This window comes from Tetrao urogallus, assembly GCF_951394365.1.
Source record: "Tetrao urogallus genome assembly, chromosome: 6".
NCBI lineage: Eukaryota > Metazoa > Chordata > Aves > Galliformes > Phasianidae > Tetrao > Tetrao urogallus.
The window spans coordinates 56,212,765-56,232,023 of record NC_136819.1 but is presented as its reverse complement, the minus strand read 5'-3'; the positions used below and the strand labels follow the sequence as shown (position 1 = coordinate 56,232,023).

Below are 19,259 nucleotides of genomic sequence, written 5' to 3'. Positions count from 1 at the left end.
GCCGTACCACTCGCGACCGGAGGAGGGGGGGGGCGCGCGCGGCGAGGCGAAGGGGAGGTGCTGGCCGGGGGCGCCCCCTCCGCAGGCGGTGAACGAGAGCGGGGCGCGAGGGCGCCGCTTGGCTCCTCCTACCCACCCCCCCGCCGCCAGCACTTGGTACGACCCTCGGAGTGTAGTGTCCGCGGTCGGGCGACCGCCGGCTCAGTGCGGGGCGCAGCGCGGAACCCGCTCGGGAGCTGCACCCGGCGCTGGGTGATCTCGGCGGCGGTCGCCCCGATGTTTTCCCCCAGCCAGGAGGAACACTGCGCCCCGAACAAGGAGCCCGTCAAGTACGGGGAGCTGGTGGTGCTGGGGTGAGCGCTGCGGTCGGGCCGTCCTGATGGGGAGGGAAGGAGGAGGAGGAGAGCGGGGAGGGGGAAGGGGCTCAGAGGCTCCAGTGGAAGTAACTCCATTAGGGCGAAGCGTCCGACTCAGTCTCGTGAAGGGCCGTGCGAGCTGCTTCCCTCGTGAAAATGGAGGGTAAGCCGGGCTGCGCGGCCCCGCCGCTAACAATGGTGCGGTGCAACGCCGTGTCACCTCGGGTCTTTAATTGCATCGGGGCTGCTCTTGTGCCGCGGAGGCTTTTTGTGCGCAGCTGGAAGCGTTTTCCTCTCCGTTGCTTCGCTGTTTTCAGCTGCGGCTGAAAGTAACAGAAGTACGGGATGTTTTGGCTGTGATCTTAACGTGTGGAAACGCACCGATCTCCGCTTATCGCTTCTGCCCGAGGTCCCGCTCCTCCCCGCCGCGCGTTGGAACGCCGAGAAGATGAAATAAACTTCGTGCGGTGTGGGTTTTGGATTTGAGAGCCGGCTGCTGCCGAAAACGCGCATCTCGTCCTTGTAGCGCGAAGCGGCCGGCTGCGGGCTGAGCTGTGCGCTCGGTGCCTTTGTGGGCAGCGCGGATGCGGAGTGCCGCCGTTCCCCTCCGCCAGACGCGTTGTGATGGAGGAGTGACAGGCGGGGGGCAATGCGGTGACTTCGCTAATTACGCCGTTAAAGCCGATTGCTACCTTTCCCGTGAGGTGTTTTAACCTGTAAGTAATGATAGAATGGCCTGAGTTGAAAAGGATTACAGTGATCGTTGAGTTTCAACCCCCTGCTATGTGCAGGGTCATCAACCAGGCTGCCCAGAGCCACATCCAGCCTGGGTAACACAAACTTACTCTGTTTTCTTCTTTGGTGACTCAGTGTTTGCAACTAGAAATTCTCAGAACATAGCAAGCATCTGTTGGGCAGCGTTAAAAATACATGCATTAATACCTGCCTTGTATTAAAAGCACGCAATCTGGAGTTCGGTGTAATTAAGAAGGCGTAAATCTGCTCTCTTCGAAGTGAAACGGAGATCTGTAAAATGCAGAAGCCTGGCACTGCAGCTCTTGTCATACCCGCTTGATTTAAACGGTTAGAATGACCTCACAGCTAATTTTAAAAAGTTGTTTTGGGATACCATGTAGCTTTAAAAAAGAAGGGGGGGGAAAAAATGACATAGAAGTCATTCATCAGCGTCATAACCCGTCTGGAGCTGTGAGACTTGTAAATTAGATGGGGAGAATGATGATGATGAACAAAGGAGTTGGCCTACCTGGTGAGCTGCCGAGACCTCTCTTTTTGATATGGTAGAACTTTCATCTTTTGGGCAGGGAGGTGATTGTCCCCCTCTACTCTGCCCTCGTGATGCCCTATCTGGAATACCGTGTCCAGGTCTGGGGCACCCAATACAAGAAAGACAGGGAGCTGTTGGAGAGCATCTGGAGGAGAGCCACAGGGATGATCAGGGGACTGCAGCACCTCCCCTACAAAGACAGGCTGAAGGAGCTGGGCTTGTACAACCTGGAGAAAAGAAGGCTGTGGGGTGACCTCATTGCCTTTCAGTACCTACAGGGAGCCTACAAACAGGAGGGGAATCAACTCTTTGAAAGGGTAGATAACAGCAGGACAAGGGGAAATGGTGGTAAGTTGAGAGAGGGCAGATTGAGGTTGGATGTCAGGGGGAAGTTGTGTGCTGTGAGAGTGGTGAGGTGCTGGAACAGCTGCCCAGAGAGGCTGTGATGCCCCGTCCATCCCTGGAGGTGTTCAAGGCCAGGTTGGATGGGGCCCTGGGCTGCTATGAAATGTGGAGTTTGGTGGGCCTCATGATCTTTGAGGTCTCTAGCAACCTTGGCCATTCTATGGTGATTCTGTGATTCTTTTGTTCTTGCTCTGCCTTAGCATTATTGCATGGGGTTCTTCTGTTCCTGGTGTTAATGTCAAGGGGAATGTGTTCCCTTGGCAGGAGGTGGTTCTCCCACCAGGATGTGCTACTGTGTTCTGCAGGCTGCTCGTCTGCAAGTGGTGTGGCAGTTCTTGTTTGGTGAAGGGTTTCTTGAGATTTACATAATCTGTGTTGTAGTGAGCAAAAGCAGTTTATATAAATCAAGCCAGACAGGTCAAGATGGCTGGTAAAGAAGAGATCATCTGGTTGTGTACATCTGCTCCTAACATCATCTGTTCACAGAGGGCTGTGGACTTTCTGATGAAGTGGAAGCATTCGCAGTCATTTTTATTTTTATTTTTTTAAAGCCTTTATTTGAAGTCCCTTCAGAGCAGTGTTCCATTTAATGCTTTGTGGAACATGGGACTGGAGGGAGTTGTGAAGGAGAAGCTGAATGCAGTAGCATGCACCTCAGTAGAGCATTGGGGTATTTAATGAGCTGGTTGGCTGGTCTGGTAGCTGCTCGTATAGAGCTGCATGTGGTCAGAGCTGTGCTATAGAAAACCAAACCATCCCCTTGAGGGGATTGCATCTCTGCAGACTTATCCACTATTTAGTGGTGTCAGTGTGCTGTTTTCAGATGGTAAGATCATAGAATCATAGAGTGGTTTGGGTTGGAAGGAACCTTTAAAATCATCCAGTTCCAACCCCCTGCTATAGGCAGGGTCACCTCTCTCTGGACCTGTTTGCTCACAGCCCCATCCAGCATGGCCTTGAAAAGATGGTGTAAGCTGACACAGGAATACCAGGGAAGCATGTCTTAGAGGCAGAGACCTCTAGCAACAGAAGGATTTTGGCCCTGATGTTAGAGAAGCAATTCAGCATAGAATCCTTTGAGTTGGAAGGGTCTCCTGAAGGTCATCCAGTCCAACTACCCAGCAACAGCACCTTGCTGCCAGGTTAATGAGGACCACTGGACCCCCTGCTGAACAGACATGCTGTAGTTCTGCTTGAAGAAATTTTCAGAAAGATATATAAAATTCTGATCCATGTTTACAGTGATAGATTCTGCCTTAACTTTTGGGAAGCTGTCCTCATTGATGGATCACTCCATACTATTAGCAATTCAGATTTGAAGCACATTCCTTTGTGTTAATCTGGGAGACTTTCATTTTTAGACCCTTGTTTCTCATACAGGCTATTTCTGACTGCTCCAAGTTCCTCTTAATCACTACCTTCTTGATAAGCTAAATAAAGTTCTCTAAGTATTTCCTATGTTTAAGCACGTTTCCAGTTGTTAAATTATCTGTTTGGCTTTTTTGGAACTCTTTTGTTCATCTCCTTCAACTGCACAGCAAGGGGGGCTGGTGCAGTGTGCCAGTCATGCTGCTGAAGGCAGAAGCAGTGTAGCATCTGTGCTTGTCCTTGGCATCTGTTTGCTTCTGCTTACGGGCTGAAGGCAGGGAGGGTCATCCTGGCTGTGGCATCCTGCTGGAGAATTACCTTGTGCTTATGTGGATTTGCTGTCTGATACAAACCTAAGGCTTGTAGTGATTCTGTAACTTTCCATGCTGTATGGCATAGATGCATTATTGGAGCTGCTTAGGTAATTCTGGTTCTGCTTTGGGACATTATTTTAAAATGTGCATTAGACTTCATTGATGGACTTGAGTTTTTTGTTTTCTTAATGAAAGCTGGTTTGTGGTTGAGTAGAGCAAAGATTCTGCTTCATTTATGGTAAGAAAGAAAACATTCTGTGTGACTATCATATTCCTTGGAGTACTTCTGACTTCCTCAGCATGCAGATTTGTATTCAGCTATAGGCTTTGTTCACAGCATCACAATATTGATATCAAACTGGAGAGCAGAAATCTCAAACACGGGAAGCAAAAAGCTATGTGAAACAAAGCCATTCGGAGCATCAGATATCTGCGTGTTGGATGCTTGTTATGGAGAAATAAAATCAGGTGCTTCTGGGAAGTGGTGCTACTCCTCTGGCATGTGCAAGGCTGTAGGTCACACATGTAGAAGCAGAAGACAGTGGAATCCTAGAACGGCCTGGGTTGCAAAGGAGCACAATGCTCATCCAGTTCCAACCCCCTGCTGTGTGCAGGTCACCAACCAGCAGCCCAGGCTGCCCAGAGCCACATCCAGCCTGGCCTTGAATGCCTGCAGGGATGGGGCATCCACAGCCTCCTTGGGCAGCCTGTTCCAGTGTGTCACTGCTCTCTAACTGCTACTTTCCTACTTTGGCAGAATCAGGGATTCTTAGCTTCCCATTTTCAGTTAGAATTTGTAAACAGGCAGATAATATGAAAGTCTGCTTACCTCTAATTTAAAAAAAAAAAAAAGCCTATAAAACTAGAAATGACTTCCTAGGCTACTAAGATTAGCTTTTTGCTACTGAAAGCAGTATCTTGTTCAAGCTCCTTCGTGCTCCATTGTAACAGCAGGCTGTTTCTCAACTGTGATTGCAAGGTTGCTAGTGAACAGATTTTTTCCAGAGAGGTGAGGAACTTCTGGCTGTTTTATACTCGCTTATTATGGAATTAATGTTGCCCTTTAACTTGCTTAATCATTATTTCTCAGCAGTTATAGCACATGTCAACTTGATGCTTTGGGAAGATGCAGCCTTCTTTTTGTGTACTCCAGGCTAAGGAGAAGCTGGGTGAACGTGAGCCAACCTGCCTTGCTGCAGGTGGGGTTTATTAGTTGAGAGTGGCAGCAGAAAAGTTTTAAAGCAGCTTTTACAAACATACAGACAACAGGTGTTTAGGTGGGCTGAGCTAGCCCTTGGTTTGACAGTTTTTCTTCTTGATATTGCCTACACTTGGTTTGGCTCTCAGTTTCATAGTATCTGTGATTAGTATGGGTATGTAGCCTTACAAGGAGCATTCTACATCTTGCTTTGTGTCTAGTAGCAGTGTTTCTGATGTCACTTAGGGTTGTTTGGTTACTGTGCTGTGTCCTAATTGCCTCATTTGTCCCTTGGTCAGCCAGGCAAGTGGAATTGAGGATGATTTGGTTCAGCCTCCTAGCTTCATGCAGAAACTTGCTTTCAGGCTTCCAGGTGTACTGAGTGTTGCCTGGGTAGCGAAATCTCATTTGTGTTCAGGGTGCTTTGTATTTTATCAGCAAGTATACTTGGTGTTTGTTTTCCACTCTGCCCCAAGGTCAGCAGTGAAAACCTTTACATCATGCTCGTCCCAAACCTAAACCTTGAGGGACAGGAATGGGAATGCTAGCATATGCAGCATCCTTTTTACTTCTGTCTGTTGCCTAAATATGCTATTGCTGTGTTGAAGAGGAACCTCTTCTAAATGTGCTTTTTTCCCCTGAGCATGCTGTTCAGATTTTTGTCTCTCTTACCTTTTAAGTAGAGGCTGGGATGTTCCACCAGCTCCATCTCTCTGTCCCCTCTACTACTCCCAGCCTATTTCTGCTGAAACTCCTCATGTTCTCTTAGCAAGAAAGACTCTGGCCACCCTGATCTAGATGAGAGGTTATTTCCATGCCTACACAAATGTCTGTCGCTTGTACCAGGGTTATATTTGCTATGTAACAGATCTTTGCCTCAGTGAGGTGTGAAACTTTCTTCTTCAGTTGGTAGCTACTTGTCAGCTCTTGCTGAGTAGTGACAATTCTTTGATTAGCACATGATATAAAATATGGGCTTTGGACAGCTGCTGGTGTAGCTTTCTGCAGGTTATTTCTGAGTCTGCATGCTCTATGGATACTTTGGAGGGACCAATTTGTAAGTAACACTTGGGATTAGATTCTTTTAATTCTATTTCTTAGTGGCCTAGAGCAGGTCCTGGTCCTTGCACTAAGCAAGCAGCACAGCTGAGAGCAGAAGGGGCTCCCAGGGCTGCAGATGAGCTTGTTGGGAGTATGGATGCAGGAGCAGCCTGTCACTCCCCAGTCACTTGTGCCCTTTCTATAGCATCACTTTAGCATTCAGCCTTGTAATGTGACAGCAAGTGCTATCTCACAGGGTCTTTGTGTCCCGTGGATGGCTGTGCAATGCACACTACAGTAGTAGTAGAAACATTCCATAAGTCCTTGGAGGCTTCTTACTGAAGGGCTGTGTGGCAGCAGAATGTGGGGTTTTAATGACTGTGTTCTGAGTGCAGTGTGGACAAAGTGACCGGGGGCTTGCATTGCTGTGATTAATACAACTTCTGCTCACAGAGGGGCCTTCTGAGCAGTGCGTGCAAATATCAGCGGTTCTGCACTTAAGTTTTGTTCTGTTCCTCCAGGGCCGGGCTGTGAAGTCCTGTGAGATCAGCCTGCTGCTGCTTAATAATGGCAGTTATTGGGTCAGGGTGAAGAGAGAACAGTTGAGCTAAAAGCTTTCCTCTGTTTCACAACAGACAGGCTGGATAGGTGGAATAGATGGCTGTGAGAGCGGGCGCAGGCAACATCTGCAGTGCTGAGCAGTTTCATTCATTAAAAACAAAGTTTTGAGCTGAGCTTAATTAGGCCTGATATCAAAGTGCTGATTGCCGAGGACTTGTTAGGCACACTTCTGTCAGCAGGAGTTTGTGCCTCTGATGGGCAGGGAAACCGGGTGAGCCACATCTTGTGCTTCTGCAAGTGATTTACTTCAGCTGAGAGATCTTTTTTTCCCTTCCATTTAACAATATCATCTTTACTGTAGGACTTAAGTACACTGTATATCCTGACCTAATACTCATCTGTCACATTTTATTGCTTACATTAACTATAATATAGCTGTGTTACTGACTGTAGCAGTTAATTGTGTTAAGCAGAGACTAAAGCAGCCAGTCACACAGTGAGACAAAAACTTGCTTCAAATGTCGGTTCATTGTGCTGCCTCCGCAAATGAATGGGGACAGGCGAGGAAACAAAGACAGCTGATGGTGTGCTTAAGGAAGGAGAAGGTCAAGAAGTACTTACTACACTTCTGTCTCTGAGTGCTGTAACGTTAAACTAACCCCTGTTGCAAAACGCTCCCTTACACTGAAGAAAATGAGGGCAGAGGAGAAAGTCTGGCATAATCTTTTTCTTATTGATTAAACGGTGCTTTTTAGAAAGCAGTCCTTACGCTGAGCTGTACTGATGATGTGGTTAGCAGGCTTTCAGGTTACTCTTCACCTTGAAACGTGTATGCTGTTTTCATTTTAGCATCCAGTAAATTGATAAATGGTCATGAAGGAACTTAACTAAAGCCATCCGGTTTGGAGAATAATACCTAAACAAATAGGTAACCTTCAGGCATATGGGGTGCATCCTCTTAGGGCATATAAATGTCAGGGACAGAGCGGTACTGACTGTGAAGACAATTAGTCACTGCATGAAAGTAAACAAAACAAACTGAAGCATCTAAAAGCTCAAATCTCCTCTTGCGTATTGCAAATAAACTGGAGACCAAATGTGCAAACTCCCTAGCACGTGCCTTTAGGAAGAGTGAAAGAAGTGTTTAGTCTAGACACAGAAGTTAATGGGCTGAAACTTTTGATATAAGCACAGCTGTATTTCTTCACATGAAGCAGCATGATTTTACTTTGTTGCTGTCTGATTTAGTGATGGTGTAGTGGTAGTCTTTGAAACAGGAGTAATGTGCATGTGTACCTCTTCATGGGAGAGGCTGAATTGTTGAAAGATGTTAAAGCTGTAGCTTGTGCTTCCCCGTACATCCTGTGGCAGGATGCTGTCCATCTCCATGGATCACCATGTTTTTTTATGGAACACTGACTAATAAATCAAAATGTTGCTGTACTTCCAGCTTGACTTCCTTCTAGTCTGCGTTGGACCCCCGAGGGCAAGCAGCTGTGGATCTCGGCCTTTGGGTTCAAAAAGGAGTTTGGCACTGAAGAGGAATCTTTTAGTCTGGTTGTGTTTTATTACCTCATAGTCATTGTCCTTATCTCTGTGCTAACAAGCATGTAAGTTGTTTGAATTACTTTTTCCGTCTTAATATTTGATAGAACAGTTTCCCAGTGCAACACAGAGTTCAGAATTCATGGGTTTAGTGCATGACCTCTTGTTGCAGCCTGTGGCCTTGTGTGTGTCTGTGTCCCTGCTGCTGGAGCAGTTGTGTGGGCAGAGGCTTTGACCATAGAATCACAGAATGGCTGGAGTTAAAAGGGACCCTAAAGCCCATTAATCCCTGCTGTGGCCTTGGCCACCCCCTCGCTGGGATCAGGCTGCCCAGGACCCCATCTATGGCCTTGGACGCCCCAGGGATGGCTTTTTGGACAGTCTGTGCCAGGACCTCACTGCCCTGTGAGTACAGATTTCCTCCTAATACCCAACCTAAATCTCCCCTCTCTTAGTTTAAGGCCATTCTCCCTCGTTGTATTGCTGTCAGCCCATGTGAAAAGTCAATCTCCTTCCTGTTTGTAATCTCCCTTTAAGCAGTGGAAGGCTACACTGAGTTCACCCCAGAGCCTTTTCTTCCCCATGCTGAACAAGTTTGGCTCTTTCAGCCTGTCGTTGTAGGAGAGTTGCTCCAGCTCTCTAAGCTAAGCATCTTTACTGCCTCTTCTACACCCCCTTCGACAGCTCTGAATCTTTAGTGTGCTGAGGACCCCTGGCCTGAATGCAGTGCTCTGGATGGGGGCTCGTGAGGGCAGAGCAGAGGGAGTCAATCCCTTCCTGCCCTGCTGACCCCCATTCTGCTGGTGCAGCCCAGAACACAGTTGGCCATCTGGGCTGGCAAGTACACACTGCTGGCTCATGTCCAGCTTCTCGTCCCCCAGGACCCCCAAGTCCTTCTCTGCAGGGCTGCTCTCAAGGGGTTCTCTTAATCTGTGTGCATTTGGGACTTAAGTGCTGACTCAAGTGCAACACTTTCCACTCATTCGTAAGTGTTCCCTAATCTGATTCTGATGGAAGGTTTCATTAAGTGGACTGTCAATACCTCAGAAGTTTTTGGCCAAAGCATAGCAGCGAATTAAGCAAATTGATCTTAGGGCAGATCAAGAGGGTGCAGACTTAGTTTGACAGTGAGCAGCTGAGTAACTCCTTCCATCAGAGCTGAATCTGAAAAGGAAGTTTGGCAATAGCTGAACAGATCGGTTTTGCATGGCTTTTTTTACTCCTTTTTTTGTCTTCAGCTTATCTTCATGGGACCCAGGCAAAGTCTGAAAGATGAGAGGCTCCTTCAGATGGCCCAGCTGCCCATGGGATATGCTGGCATTCCCAGCAGTTCCAGGAACGTGGTTCTATGGTCAGCATCTGTGCAAGCTTCGGTCTTATGGTCTATGGTGAGATTTCTCTTCAGATGTCTTGATCAGGCTGCTGGGGTGCAGAACACAAGCTGCTCACTTGTTTTTAGGGATATACACTTGTTTTTTCAATGTTTCCAGAAGGTTTTCTTAAATAACCATGTCTGGAAGTGAACCCCTGCACCCATTTAAATACTAACACAGCTTTCCCTAAAGCACTTGTAAATGTGTTCCTTGTTTTCTCTCCTGGAGGTAAATAAGCCTTTTCTTCACCCCCCCCAATGTTTTCACAATCTCTTTGCTGTCAGAGCAGAAGAGCTTTAATGTTTGACTTCTGTTTTGTGCCTTACTTTCAGCATTGGAGCACAAAATGCTGTTACATTGCTGGCTCAGCCCTGCTTTATCTCTTTGGTTGCACAATCACATTTCCAGCTGTAATGCTTGCAGTAAAACTAGATATATAGCACTCAAGTTGTGAGTTTCCAGTATGCAGGGGCTGGTGTGATATAGCAAATACCTTTCCATTTAAGGATTCAGGAAGACTACAAAATATAAAGTACAGTACCTTTTGTAAGCATAGCGGGAGTTTAAGTGATTAGCAGGGTCTTAGTCAAGCTCAAGGTTTATTATACGCAATGTGACTTCAGGAATTGGCCTCTGATCACGTATTGCTACTTTGCACCTTAGACCAGTCTTCTCCAAGAAGTTTATGTTAAAGCTTTACCTACTGGAAATCTCTCAGCAGTGTGTAAAATAATACTTTGTTAAAGGGTAAGCAGAATCTTTCTGTGGCAAAAGTGATTTGTTCTTTCTCCTCTGGGCATTCTGTAGCCAGTGCAGGCAGGCAGGAAGGAAGGAACTGGATTTTGGGTTGGCTGGATTCCAACTGCAGGCTCTATTCAGATCCCAGCCAGAAAAGAATATTGGCTGACTTGTAAGTTTTGGGCAGAGATGGCAGTTGAGAAGAAACAGCCGTCTCGGTTTTGTGAATTGATGAAGTTTGCTATGAATATGTTGCATGGTAAAAAGTGAGATGCTCTGTGCTGTGCTGTGTTGGGTTGGAGAAACGCATTAAAAATCAGTTTGTTGTGCATAAGTTAAGGCAGCAAAACAATTAAATGAGGAAATTGATGGCTTGCACACATGTATGATGCTTTTTAATATTCAGAAAATGATCATCTAGTTCCAACCCCCTGCTGTGTGCAGGTCGCCAACCAGCAGCCCAGGCTGCCCAGAGCCACATCCAGCCTGGCCTTGAATGCCTGCAGGGATGGGGCATCCACAGCCTCCTTGGGCAACCTGTGCCAGTGCCTCACCACCCTCTGGCTGAAAAGTGCCTGGTAGTGTTTAGGTGCAATGGGACAGACTGTTCAAGGGTCTGATGCCTCCTTTAGACTGTGATGGGCAGCCATGGGGTATAGGCAGGATCAGGATGCTGACCCAGGCAGATGGAGGCAGTGTGCAAGATGGCTGCTGCTCCCCTGCTGCCGAGGCAGTCTCATTGCTGGAGGACACCACATCCTCAACCTGCTGGCACTGTTGGCTCTGCGTTGCAGTCGTTTTCCATCTGCCTCTATTGAATACTCAGTGATTTACTGAAAGAGGTAGTGGCAGGTGACGCTGTAGTCTGTAACTGGAAATGAAGGATGTCATTGAACTGATTTTTTTATTCCACAGCCTCTCGATGCTGTTTGTGCTCTATTGAGGAGACTCTGTGACATAAATCAGCCCACCACTCCCCCTGCTTCGTTAGACATCAGGGAATCCACGTGACTGTGATTGCCTCGCAGCTGCAGAAGTTGTTCAATTGGAGCTGTCACCTTAGTAGACAAAGAAGGGATCCAACTGCAAGTCATGTTGCCCAGAGGAAATCATGCTTTGCTGGCTCTTTAGCTTATGAAATTCCTTGCTTTTGATTCTTCTCTTTGTCACTACTGTGTCTTCACCTCTACTGCTTGTAATAATTGTGCGATGTCAGCCTTGAGTGAATGGGAACAAACACAGATGTGCTGTCACTGCTGCTAACCAGACTGAGGCAGTCTGGGTGCAGAAGTGCTGTGATCCCTGCAGGCAGCCAGGGCTGTGTCTTAGGGCCTGACCCAGGTGGCTGTGAAGAAAATCTGAGTATAGTAAACGTGTTCATTGTGTTGTAAATGGAAGGGAGAGAAACGCCTTTGGGTGGAAGTAGCTGGCTGTTACTAGAAAAACCTTTAAGTGTTGTGCAGTGAGGCACTGGCACAGGTTGCCCAAGGAGGCTGTGGATGCCCCATCCCTGCAGGCATTCAAGGCCAGGCTGGATGTGGCTCTGGGCAGCCTGGGCTGCTGGTTGGCGACCTGCACACAGCAGGGGGGTTGGAGCGGGATGAGCACTGTGCTCCTTTGCAACCCAGGCCATTCTGTGATTTTTCTGTGTATAGAACTGAGTTACTGTGATGCATACTTCTGCTATGTCAGCTTTTCTCTGTTTTTTTTTTTCAGTGGAAAAAGACATCCTGGAAGAATCAGTGTCTGTTTTTCCTAGAAAACCAGCTTTTCAGAGACAGTCTGAAACTTTGTCTTGGGAATTCCAGATAATGTCCCCTGTAGTTCTGCAACCTCGTGATTCTTCTTCTTGTGTACGAGCTCAGTTCAAAACCCAGATTGGCATTTTGTATTACTTAATATAAGCCTTTAGTTTTCTCAGAGGGTAGAAGTCACACTTTCCCAGTGGCTGTAAATCAGTCCAAAAATCCAGAAGGAGAAGCTTGTTTGGGATTTGCCCAGATGTGAATATTTTTCTAGTAGACTTCAGGCTTGTTATGTTATAGTGGGCCTTTCCAAAAGATGCACTTGAAAGTTTTAGAGATATAAGATGTTAAAACAGGCTGATGCAATGTATTTCTGTACTACTTTTTTTTTTTAACCATCTTCTCCTACCTCCTGAGGTGGTATCTCTTACAGGAGACTTCTATTTAACAGAAACAAATGCCAAAGCTCTTCCCTCTGCTTTTGATAGAGCTGTAGAGGAAAGTAAAATAGCTAACAGGAATTAAAACATAGGATTTTACAAGTATAATGCCAGAGTACTGACAGGGTAACGAAGGAATATGCTCTTTGTTTTCTCTAACATGCATGCAGTCTATTTAGGTAGGCAAGGGAGAAAAGGTGTACATATCCATATGTTCTGCAGATATCTAAACTTTTACAAATGTAGGATTATATATAGGTACTAATATATGTATTTGTACATCCGCATCTGCTAGCAGAGCAGTGTAATGAGGCATTTGTTAGCATCACGTGCTCCTCTGTTCAGTTGAAAACAGCATCTTATGGCCCTGGTGCCCCGTTGGAATGTCAAGTATAAAAGCTGATGAGGGTGACAGGGAATCTCCTGAGCCAGTCAGCTTAATGTGTTACTTGATTTCTGTGTGTCTGAACTAGCTCTTGTCAGATGTGCTTTGCTGGGGAAGCTACTTCCAACTGCAGTTTCATCATCAGCTCTACTTGTGCAGTTGCTTTTCCGTTTGGCTTGCAAATGCTGCTTGTAACTCCTGTAATACCGTTTGGAATTATAGCCTGTACTTTGGGAGATAGTGCTTGAAACAGGTCCTGTTTTCTTGGTTCAGTTTGATGCGTGGTGCTCCCTTGCCTTCGAAATCAAAGGAATGTAGATATTTAGAGACAAACACACGGTGTGGCTTGTTTTGCAGAAGCTAGTGAACAAGAATTGTACTGGTGTGCTGACTGACCTTGGGTACTGGATTTTCAAAAAAAAATGGTGGGAGGGGGTGGGAGGAAGGAGATTGAGACAACTCTATGTATGGCTTTAAACTTGGTTTCACTTCTATAGACCATTGGGATTCACATTGTGTGAGCTATGGGTGAACTTCGATCCTCCAACAGATTTGACTGCTGGCGAGCCTGCTGTGTGGCTTTAGGGTTTCTGTGCTTGTTTCTGTGTGTGAGCAGTCTTGCTTGTGGCTGACTGTGCATCAGTGCATCAGTGAGAGTGGAGTGCCTTCCCATCTGGGTGCTGGTACTGCAGAGCTCTTGTTCAGGCAGGCACTGATGGGACTACAGAAAGCTGTAGAGTGGGAATCTTCTGGAGGCTGGAATCTCTGAGCTCCTAGAAAGGAAGAGCTTCAGGCATACATCATTTATGTGACTTCAGGTCATGTTTTGCCAAGGAGGCTGTGGATGCCCCATCCCTGCAGGCATTCAAGGCCAGGCTGGATGTGGCTCTGGGCAGACTGGGCTGCTGGCTGGCGACCTGCACACAGCAGGGGGCTGGAACTGGGTGAGCACTGTGATCCTTTCCAACCCAGGCCATTCTATGATATGAGTCATTCTCAATAAGTGTATATGCAAATTCACTGTAACTCCTAAATATTTATGGGATTGTCTTCTGTGATCACGCTGGTATAGAAGTTGAGTTGTTGAGAAGTTGAGTTTATTTCTTGTAACATCTTGGGAAGTTGTCTTGAGGGAAGAACAAGAGATCAAGAATTTTGCAGTGCAGTGTAAAGCTGATATACTTTGCCATCAGAAATGGTACAGATCCCAGACTAGTTCTCTGGATTACTGCACTGATAATTTCTGGTATATCAAGACTTGTGGAGGGAACAGTCAGCTGTGCAACAATGCTTGCAAACCTCCACTGATCCAGTAGGTTTGAGATGATTCCTCATAACCAGATTTAAAGAACTGACTTCACCTGTAGGGTGTTTCTGTTGTTTGTTTTTCTTAATAGGGTACATATACACACTTCTAGCAAAGAATGGGCTTTGCTCGCTTCCTTTCTGGCTGTTCTGGGTGTAACGCTGCACTGCTTCCTGATGTTCTCTGGACTTAAGTGCTTCACTTTCTATTGAGTACTTTGCCTCTGAGATCACCTATGTTCACAAAATGGATGTAAGTTTTCTTTCTCCACGCTTAATGTTATTGGAAGGAACCTAAAAAGATTCTTGTCATGCTTGAGTGTTTGAAAATACTGTAAGCAACAGACCCTGGAACTACTTGTCTGTGCAATCACAAAGATATTCCAGCTGCTCATATTTGGAGGAGAACTGAAATAATAAGGCAGCTACCACTTCAGTTTATAAAAATGTGAGCAGTCAAATAGTCCTTGATAGCGTGTTAAAGAAAGCACTTGGCAGCTGAGAAAATGATTTGTTTGAGTCGTGCGTTTGTTTTAATAGACCAGATGATCCTTTGGATCCAATGCATTTTTTCTATAATGATAAATGTAGTGAAGCTTCAGACATCAGATGGTGGTGTTCCTATTCATTCCTCAGCTGTCAATTTGGACAGTTTGCTTTTTCACCTTTGAGTCGGTATGAAGCCCAGATAGGCTGGGAACGTGCTTGGTGTGGCAGGGCAGGTGTGTCACAGGATCTCCAGTCCCCTTGCACTGTATAAGGTCTCATTTGTCTTAGTTTTGAAAAACTCCCAGCTGTTTTTGATCTGCTTGAGAGGCCCATAAATTGTTTCCGTATTGAAACGTGTGGATGCTAAAAGTCTACTGTGTTTTGGATGTGCAGTCTTCTGCTTTTGCATCTGTTGCTTCTCTCCAAACCCAGCTATGCGTCGTACTTTGCTTTGAGTGAGACTTTGTGTTCATCTGACTTGTTCTCAACACAGCAAAAGCTATTTGTATTCATTTTAACAAAATGCTGGGTTGAATAATTTCAGTGGTGTTTGGCTAGGTTGTAGTTAGGCACTGCTATTCATCTGGGTGCTTTCTAATATGAGAGATTTGGGATTGGAAAGAGGATTCTCTAAACGTTGTGCTTTCCCCACCTTTCAAGCTCTTGTAGCTAGTGAAGAAGCATGCTTTGAAATGAACTTAATTAGTGTGTACCCTGTGTTTTGCTGTGCTCTAGCATTGCTGATTTGATGCTCTGGTGAATGGTTTCAGTTGACAGCTTTGAAGATGGGCTTAAAGCACTGAACAAAATTGCCTCCTTGTTAGATGAGTGCTGGGTGGTAGCAGGAAAATGCTGGAAATAAGGATTGTCAAGGAAGTCATTGTGTGAAAAACTGGTTCTCTTACCCTTTGCTTTCCAAAAAGAAAACCTTTTGCATTTGAATGCTCTTGCAGTGTATTATGTTATAATTGGGTAATACTGTCTTAAATTTGTGGGTTTTTTGTGGTGTTTTTTTTTTTGCCTTTAAAGATAGCTGCTCTTTTTCCCCATTAATCAAGTGATTATGGATGACTTCTGAGAAATGCATGTTGTGGGTGTGACTTCACTCGTACTGTCTCTGGCTGTAGTATTTAACTGGGATGTCTGTGTAGGTTTTCAGCTAATAAGTTGTTTGAAACTGTCAGGCTGCTTTAATTGAAGCTCATCATGAGGCTCTGGTAGTCCACATCAGCATGCTTGTGAGGTGTATGAGCATTTAATCAAACTCCTGTGCTGTGTGTGGAGGTGTCTCACAGAAGCCTGTGCAGCAAATATCTTCGGTTGCTGCTTCTTGAAATGCCAAATTCCTTGTTGTCGGTAATAAGTGCAGTTGAAGATTCTCCTTTAATAGTTAAACCAAGGTTGTAGTATCAATTGAGTTTTCTACAGAGACTTTTGTCTTGCAGAAGCTGTGACAAAGGACTTCCGTCTTTGCTTTCGCAAGAGTAAAAGTAACAGTGTTTTCCAATCTAGGACAAATAGCAAACCACATGCAAGCAAGGCTTGGTTGGAGCGATAAGAAGTTTCAGTATTAAGATCCCCCTTCTGCAGAAGAAATGCCAGATGGCTTGCACAAGTCTCAAAACTAGGTTTCTGGTGGGATTCAGTCTTCATACGTTACAAGAAGTTGTAGTGATGAAGCGCCACACCTGCATTCCTCACTTGGAGACGCATTGCTTTTACCTCTTTGCTTCTGCATTTACTTGCTCTGTTAAATTATTTCCCATAGCAGTGTGTGGGAGAGTAAGAGAGAGGCTTGGGAATTTGGAAAGAAACTGGAAGTGTAAGAAGTGCTTTTAATTTCCTTTATTTGCACTATATGATTAACATGGTATTTGCAAGCCAGTAGCATCTTTTCCTAGAGGTAGAAATGCGTACGGATCAGGTGTGCATCTTCCTGGATTGCCTATATTATGTAAGCTCAACTTGCAGGAGGATGTCTAAATATTGTCCTAAATAGAACTAAACAGGTTTTTTAATTATGTTCTAGCTGCTACAATTACAGAGTCCTCCTGCTGATGGTGGATGGGGATGTGTGGAGGAGTATTGGCTGAGCAGCCAGCCTGTGAATTAATGTGAACCACAGCATGGCAGCTCCTTGCATGGCAAATCAGGAGGAGGTCGCAGCAGCCAGAAGCAGGCTCCTTGCCTCAGCCAGGGATGGGAACCAGGAGAACAACTGGTTCTTTTTCAGAATGGTGAAGGAGAATTGAGTTCACCCCAGAGAACCCCACTGTTTCGCGTGTGACTTCGTGCAGTGTTTTCAGGAGATAAGGTTCAAGTTTATCCGTGTACCGTGGGAAGGAGGTTCTAGCTTATCTGATGTGTTGCAGGAGGCTTTGAGAAACTTTCTCCATGGTGTGAATAGCCACACTTATCCTGATCTGTAAGAGGGGCTGGCTGTATTTGACCATACAAACACAATCGGGCTGGCATATAGCTTTTGGTCAAGGTGTCTGCTAAGATCTTAGGAGACAAGCAATTAGGAGTGAACTTCTGGAGTGTAGTAGAAGAGCATTTGTAGGGGTCCGTATCTATAACAGGCTTTTCAAATAATCTGTTTGACAAGTAAAACTCTTGCCTCTAGTCACTATCAAGTCGTGCCAACTCGGCCTTTACTGATGGTCTACCCAAGAATTGGAGGAGCTGCCAGATTAGACTGCATTTCTCTGTTTGAAGGCTCTGGGACTGTACAGGTGGCAGTCAATGAGGCAGCTCTGCTAAGGCACGATGCTGGGGAAGAGATGCTTGTGGTGAGCACACTGGATATTTTGAAAGCCCCACAGAAGGGAATGCATTGTAAGGTGTTTACAGGTGTAAAATGGCTTCCCAAATGCAAGTTATAGGAACAAATATTTATCTTAGGGGGGAAAAATGCTGATTTAGCCACAACTAACTATGCCAACATGCCTTTCTCAGGGATAATCAAGCTCACAGATGCAAAAACATTGCCTTAATTGGGGAAAGAGATGAGATTATTTGGGACTTCCAAACTTGCTGGTTTGGATTTTCTTGCTCAACAGGAGGACTGTTTTGTTAACCTGTACTGCTGGTGTGGTGATCAGGAAGCACTTCTGCCTGGAGAGAGATCTTCACCAACAGAGTCTGGGGTGAGACTGGGCCTCTCATTCAGGATGACCCAAGAGCCATGGTTGTGGAGCAGTGGCTCTTGTTAAACTAAGGATGGAAGTTCTTTGCTTACCCATGAGTTACTTGTTGCTAAAGGCATAGTAACAAAAACTCTTACAGCAGTAACTGAAGTAGCCTTAACTTAAAATCCTTTTCTTCAGAAAGAAACAAAAATTAGATGGGAATGAAATCTTCTAGCATGAGCAGAGGTTATTGACAGGAAGTGCAGGAACCTTGCTTTGACTGGAGTCTCCCTTGTTGAATGCATGGGTGAGAGTTTTAACACAAAAGATGCTGAAATCCTAGGATGCAACTGCTGAAGGTATGCAGCATGCTGTCTGTATGGCAGTGAGGAGTGGGCTTTCCAGGCTGAAGCAGGAATATCGAGGATGCTTTGGAATGGGTCTTCAAGTTGAAGATAGACAAGGTGACTTTCTGAAGTTCTGACAAGCTGTATTCTGTCATTCAGTGACCAGCAAGTAACTGCATGCTTTGCCAAAGGTGCACACTGCTGTGAATGTCCCTGCCCATTGCAGGGAGTTTAGCTAGGTGACCTTTGGAGATCTTTTCCAACTCAAATGATCCTATGAAGTAATACAGCATTTCTGTGTTCAAAATGAACGTTTCAGTGTGATAGAAGAGGGTACTGTTCAGAATGTAAAATACTCTCAGTGGAATTACCTAACAGGAGTTGTAAGCTCATATATCTTGCAGTCAATACTGAAGCTGTTTGTGTTTATGTAAACAAGCATGTGGATTTTTTTTTCCCATTTAATCTGTGTTCATGAAAGGAAAAATTGGATGCTTCAGCACAATAGGGCTTTCCTTTAGTTGTGAAAGGGCTTTAGCCTATAGTTGTGAAAACCTGCGGTTGGTTATTGCCAAGGCAAATAATATATCTTTAGACTTATAATGTTGTAGATACCATAATGCAGGCTTGCAATGCTGCCAAAGGAATTTTTCTCCCGTCCTCTGTGCCATTTTTTCCCTTGTTGCTGATAAAAATGCTTCTGTGGCCTTGCAGTGAACCAGAGAGCAAGGAATTGATGTGGTTTAAACTAAACTTAAAGCATAAATCTGGTTTTATTTCCAGTGCATGTGAACCAGGGAGAGAAGCTGCACTGGGGCAGGGACAAAATAGCAAATGAAGGGTGGGACTGCTGCTTTTGGCAGCGGTGTTGGCCCACACTGGTTCAGTGATGGTAAAAAGCGTGCTGTAAGCCCAGACTGACTTCTGGTATGTGCTGAGCATATACTACTGTGTGATACCAAATATGGCATCAGAATGGACTTAAAAGGAAAAAATTCACTCAAGTCTGACCTCATAATGAAAGCTGTCACTAATGCTTTAGTGGCTTTGTTGTTCAGCGCAGGAAAGTCGTGCTTTCTTCTCGTAAATTAGAGCCATTCTAACATCTGTTGCCTGCTCAAAGCTGAGTCTGTGAGATGGAATGGTAGCCTGTGCATGGGATGGCCTCTGAACGTACGGTGTCTGCAGTGGAGCTGTCAGCAATAGTGAGGAAAATGAAGTCAGGCTGTTCCT

The 19,259-nt window shown here is 45.5% G+C and overlaps 1 protein-coding gene across 1 annotated transcript in view; it reads left to right on the top strand.

Moving 5' to 3' along the window:
• Positions 1-276: 276 nt before the first annotated feature.
• The window catches only part of PELI2 (pellino E3 ubiquitin protein ligase family member 2), a gene marked incomplete at both ends in the record, with an annotated part of 62,809 nt that continues 43,826 nt past the window's right edge, over positions 277-19,259 (top strand). Inside the window, one exon of the mRNA XM_079537787.1 lies at positions 277-353. Within this exon, the coding sequence (XP_079393913.1) occupies positions 277-353 (77 nt within the window). The remainder of the gene's footprint in view (positions 354-19,259) is intronic.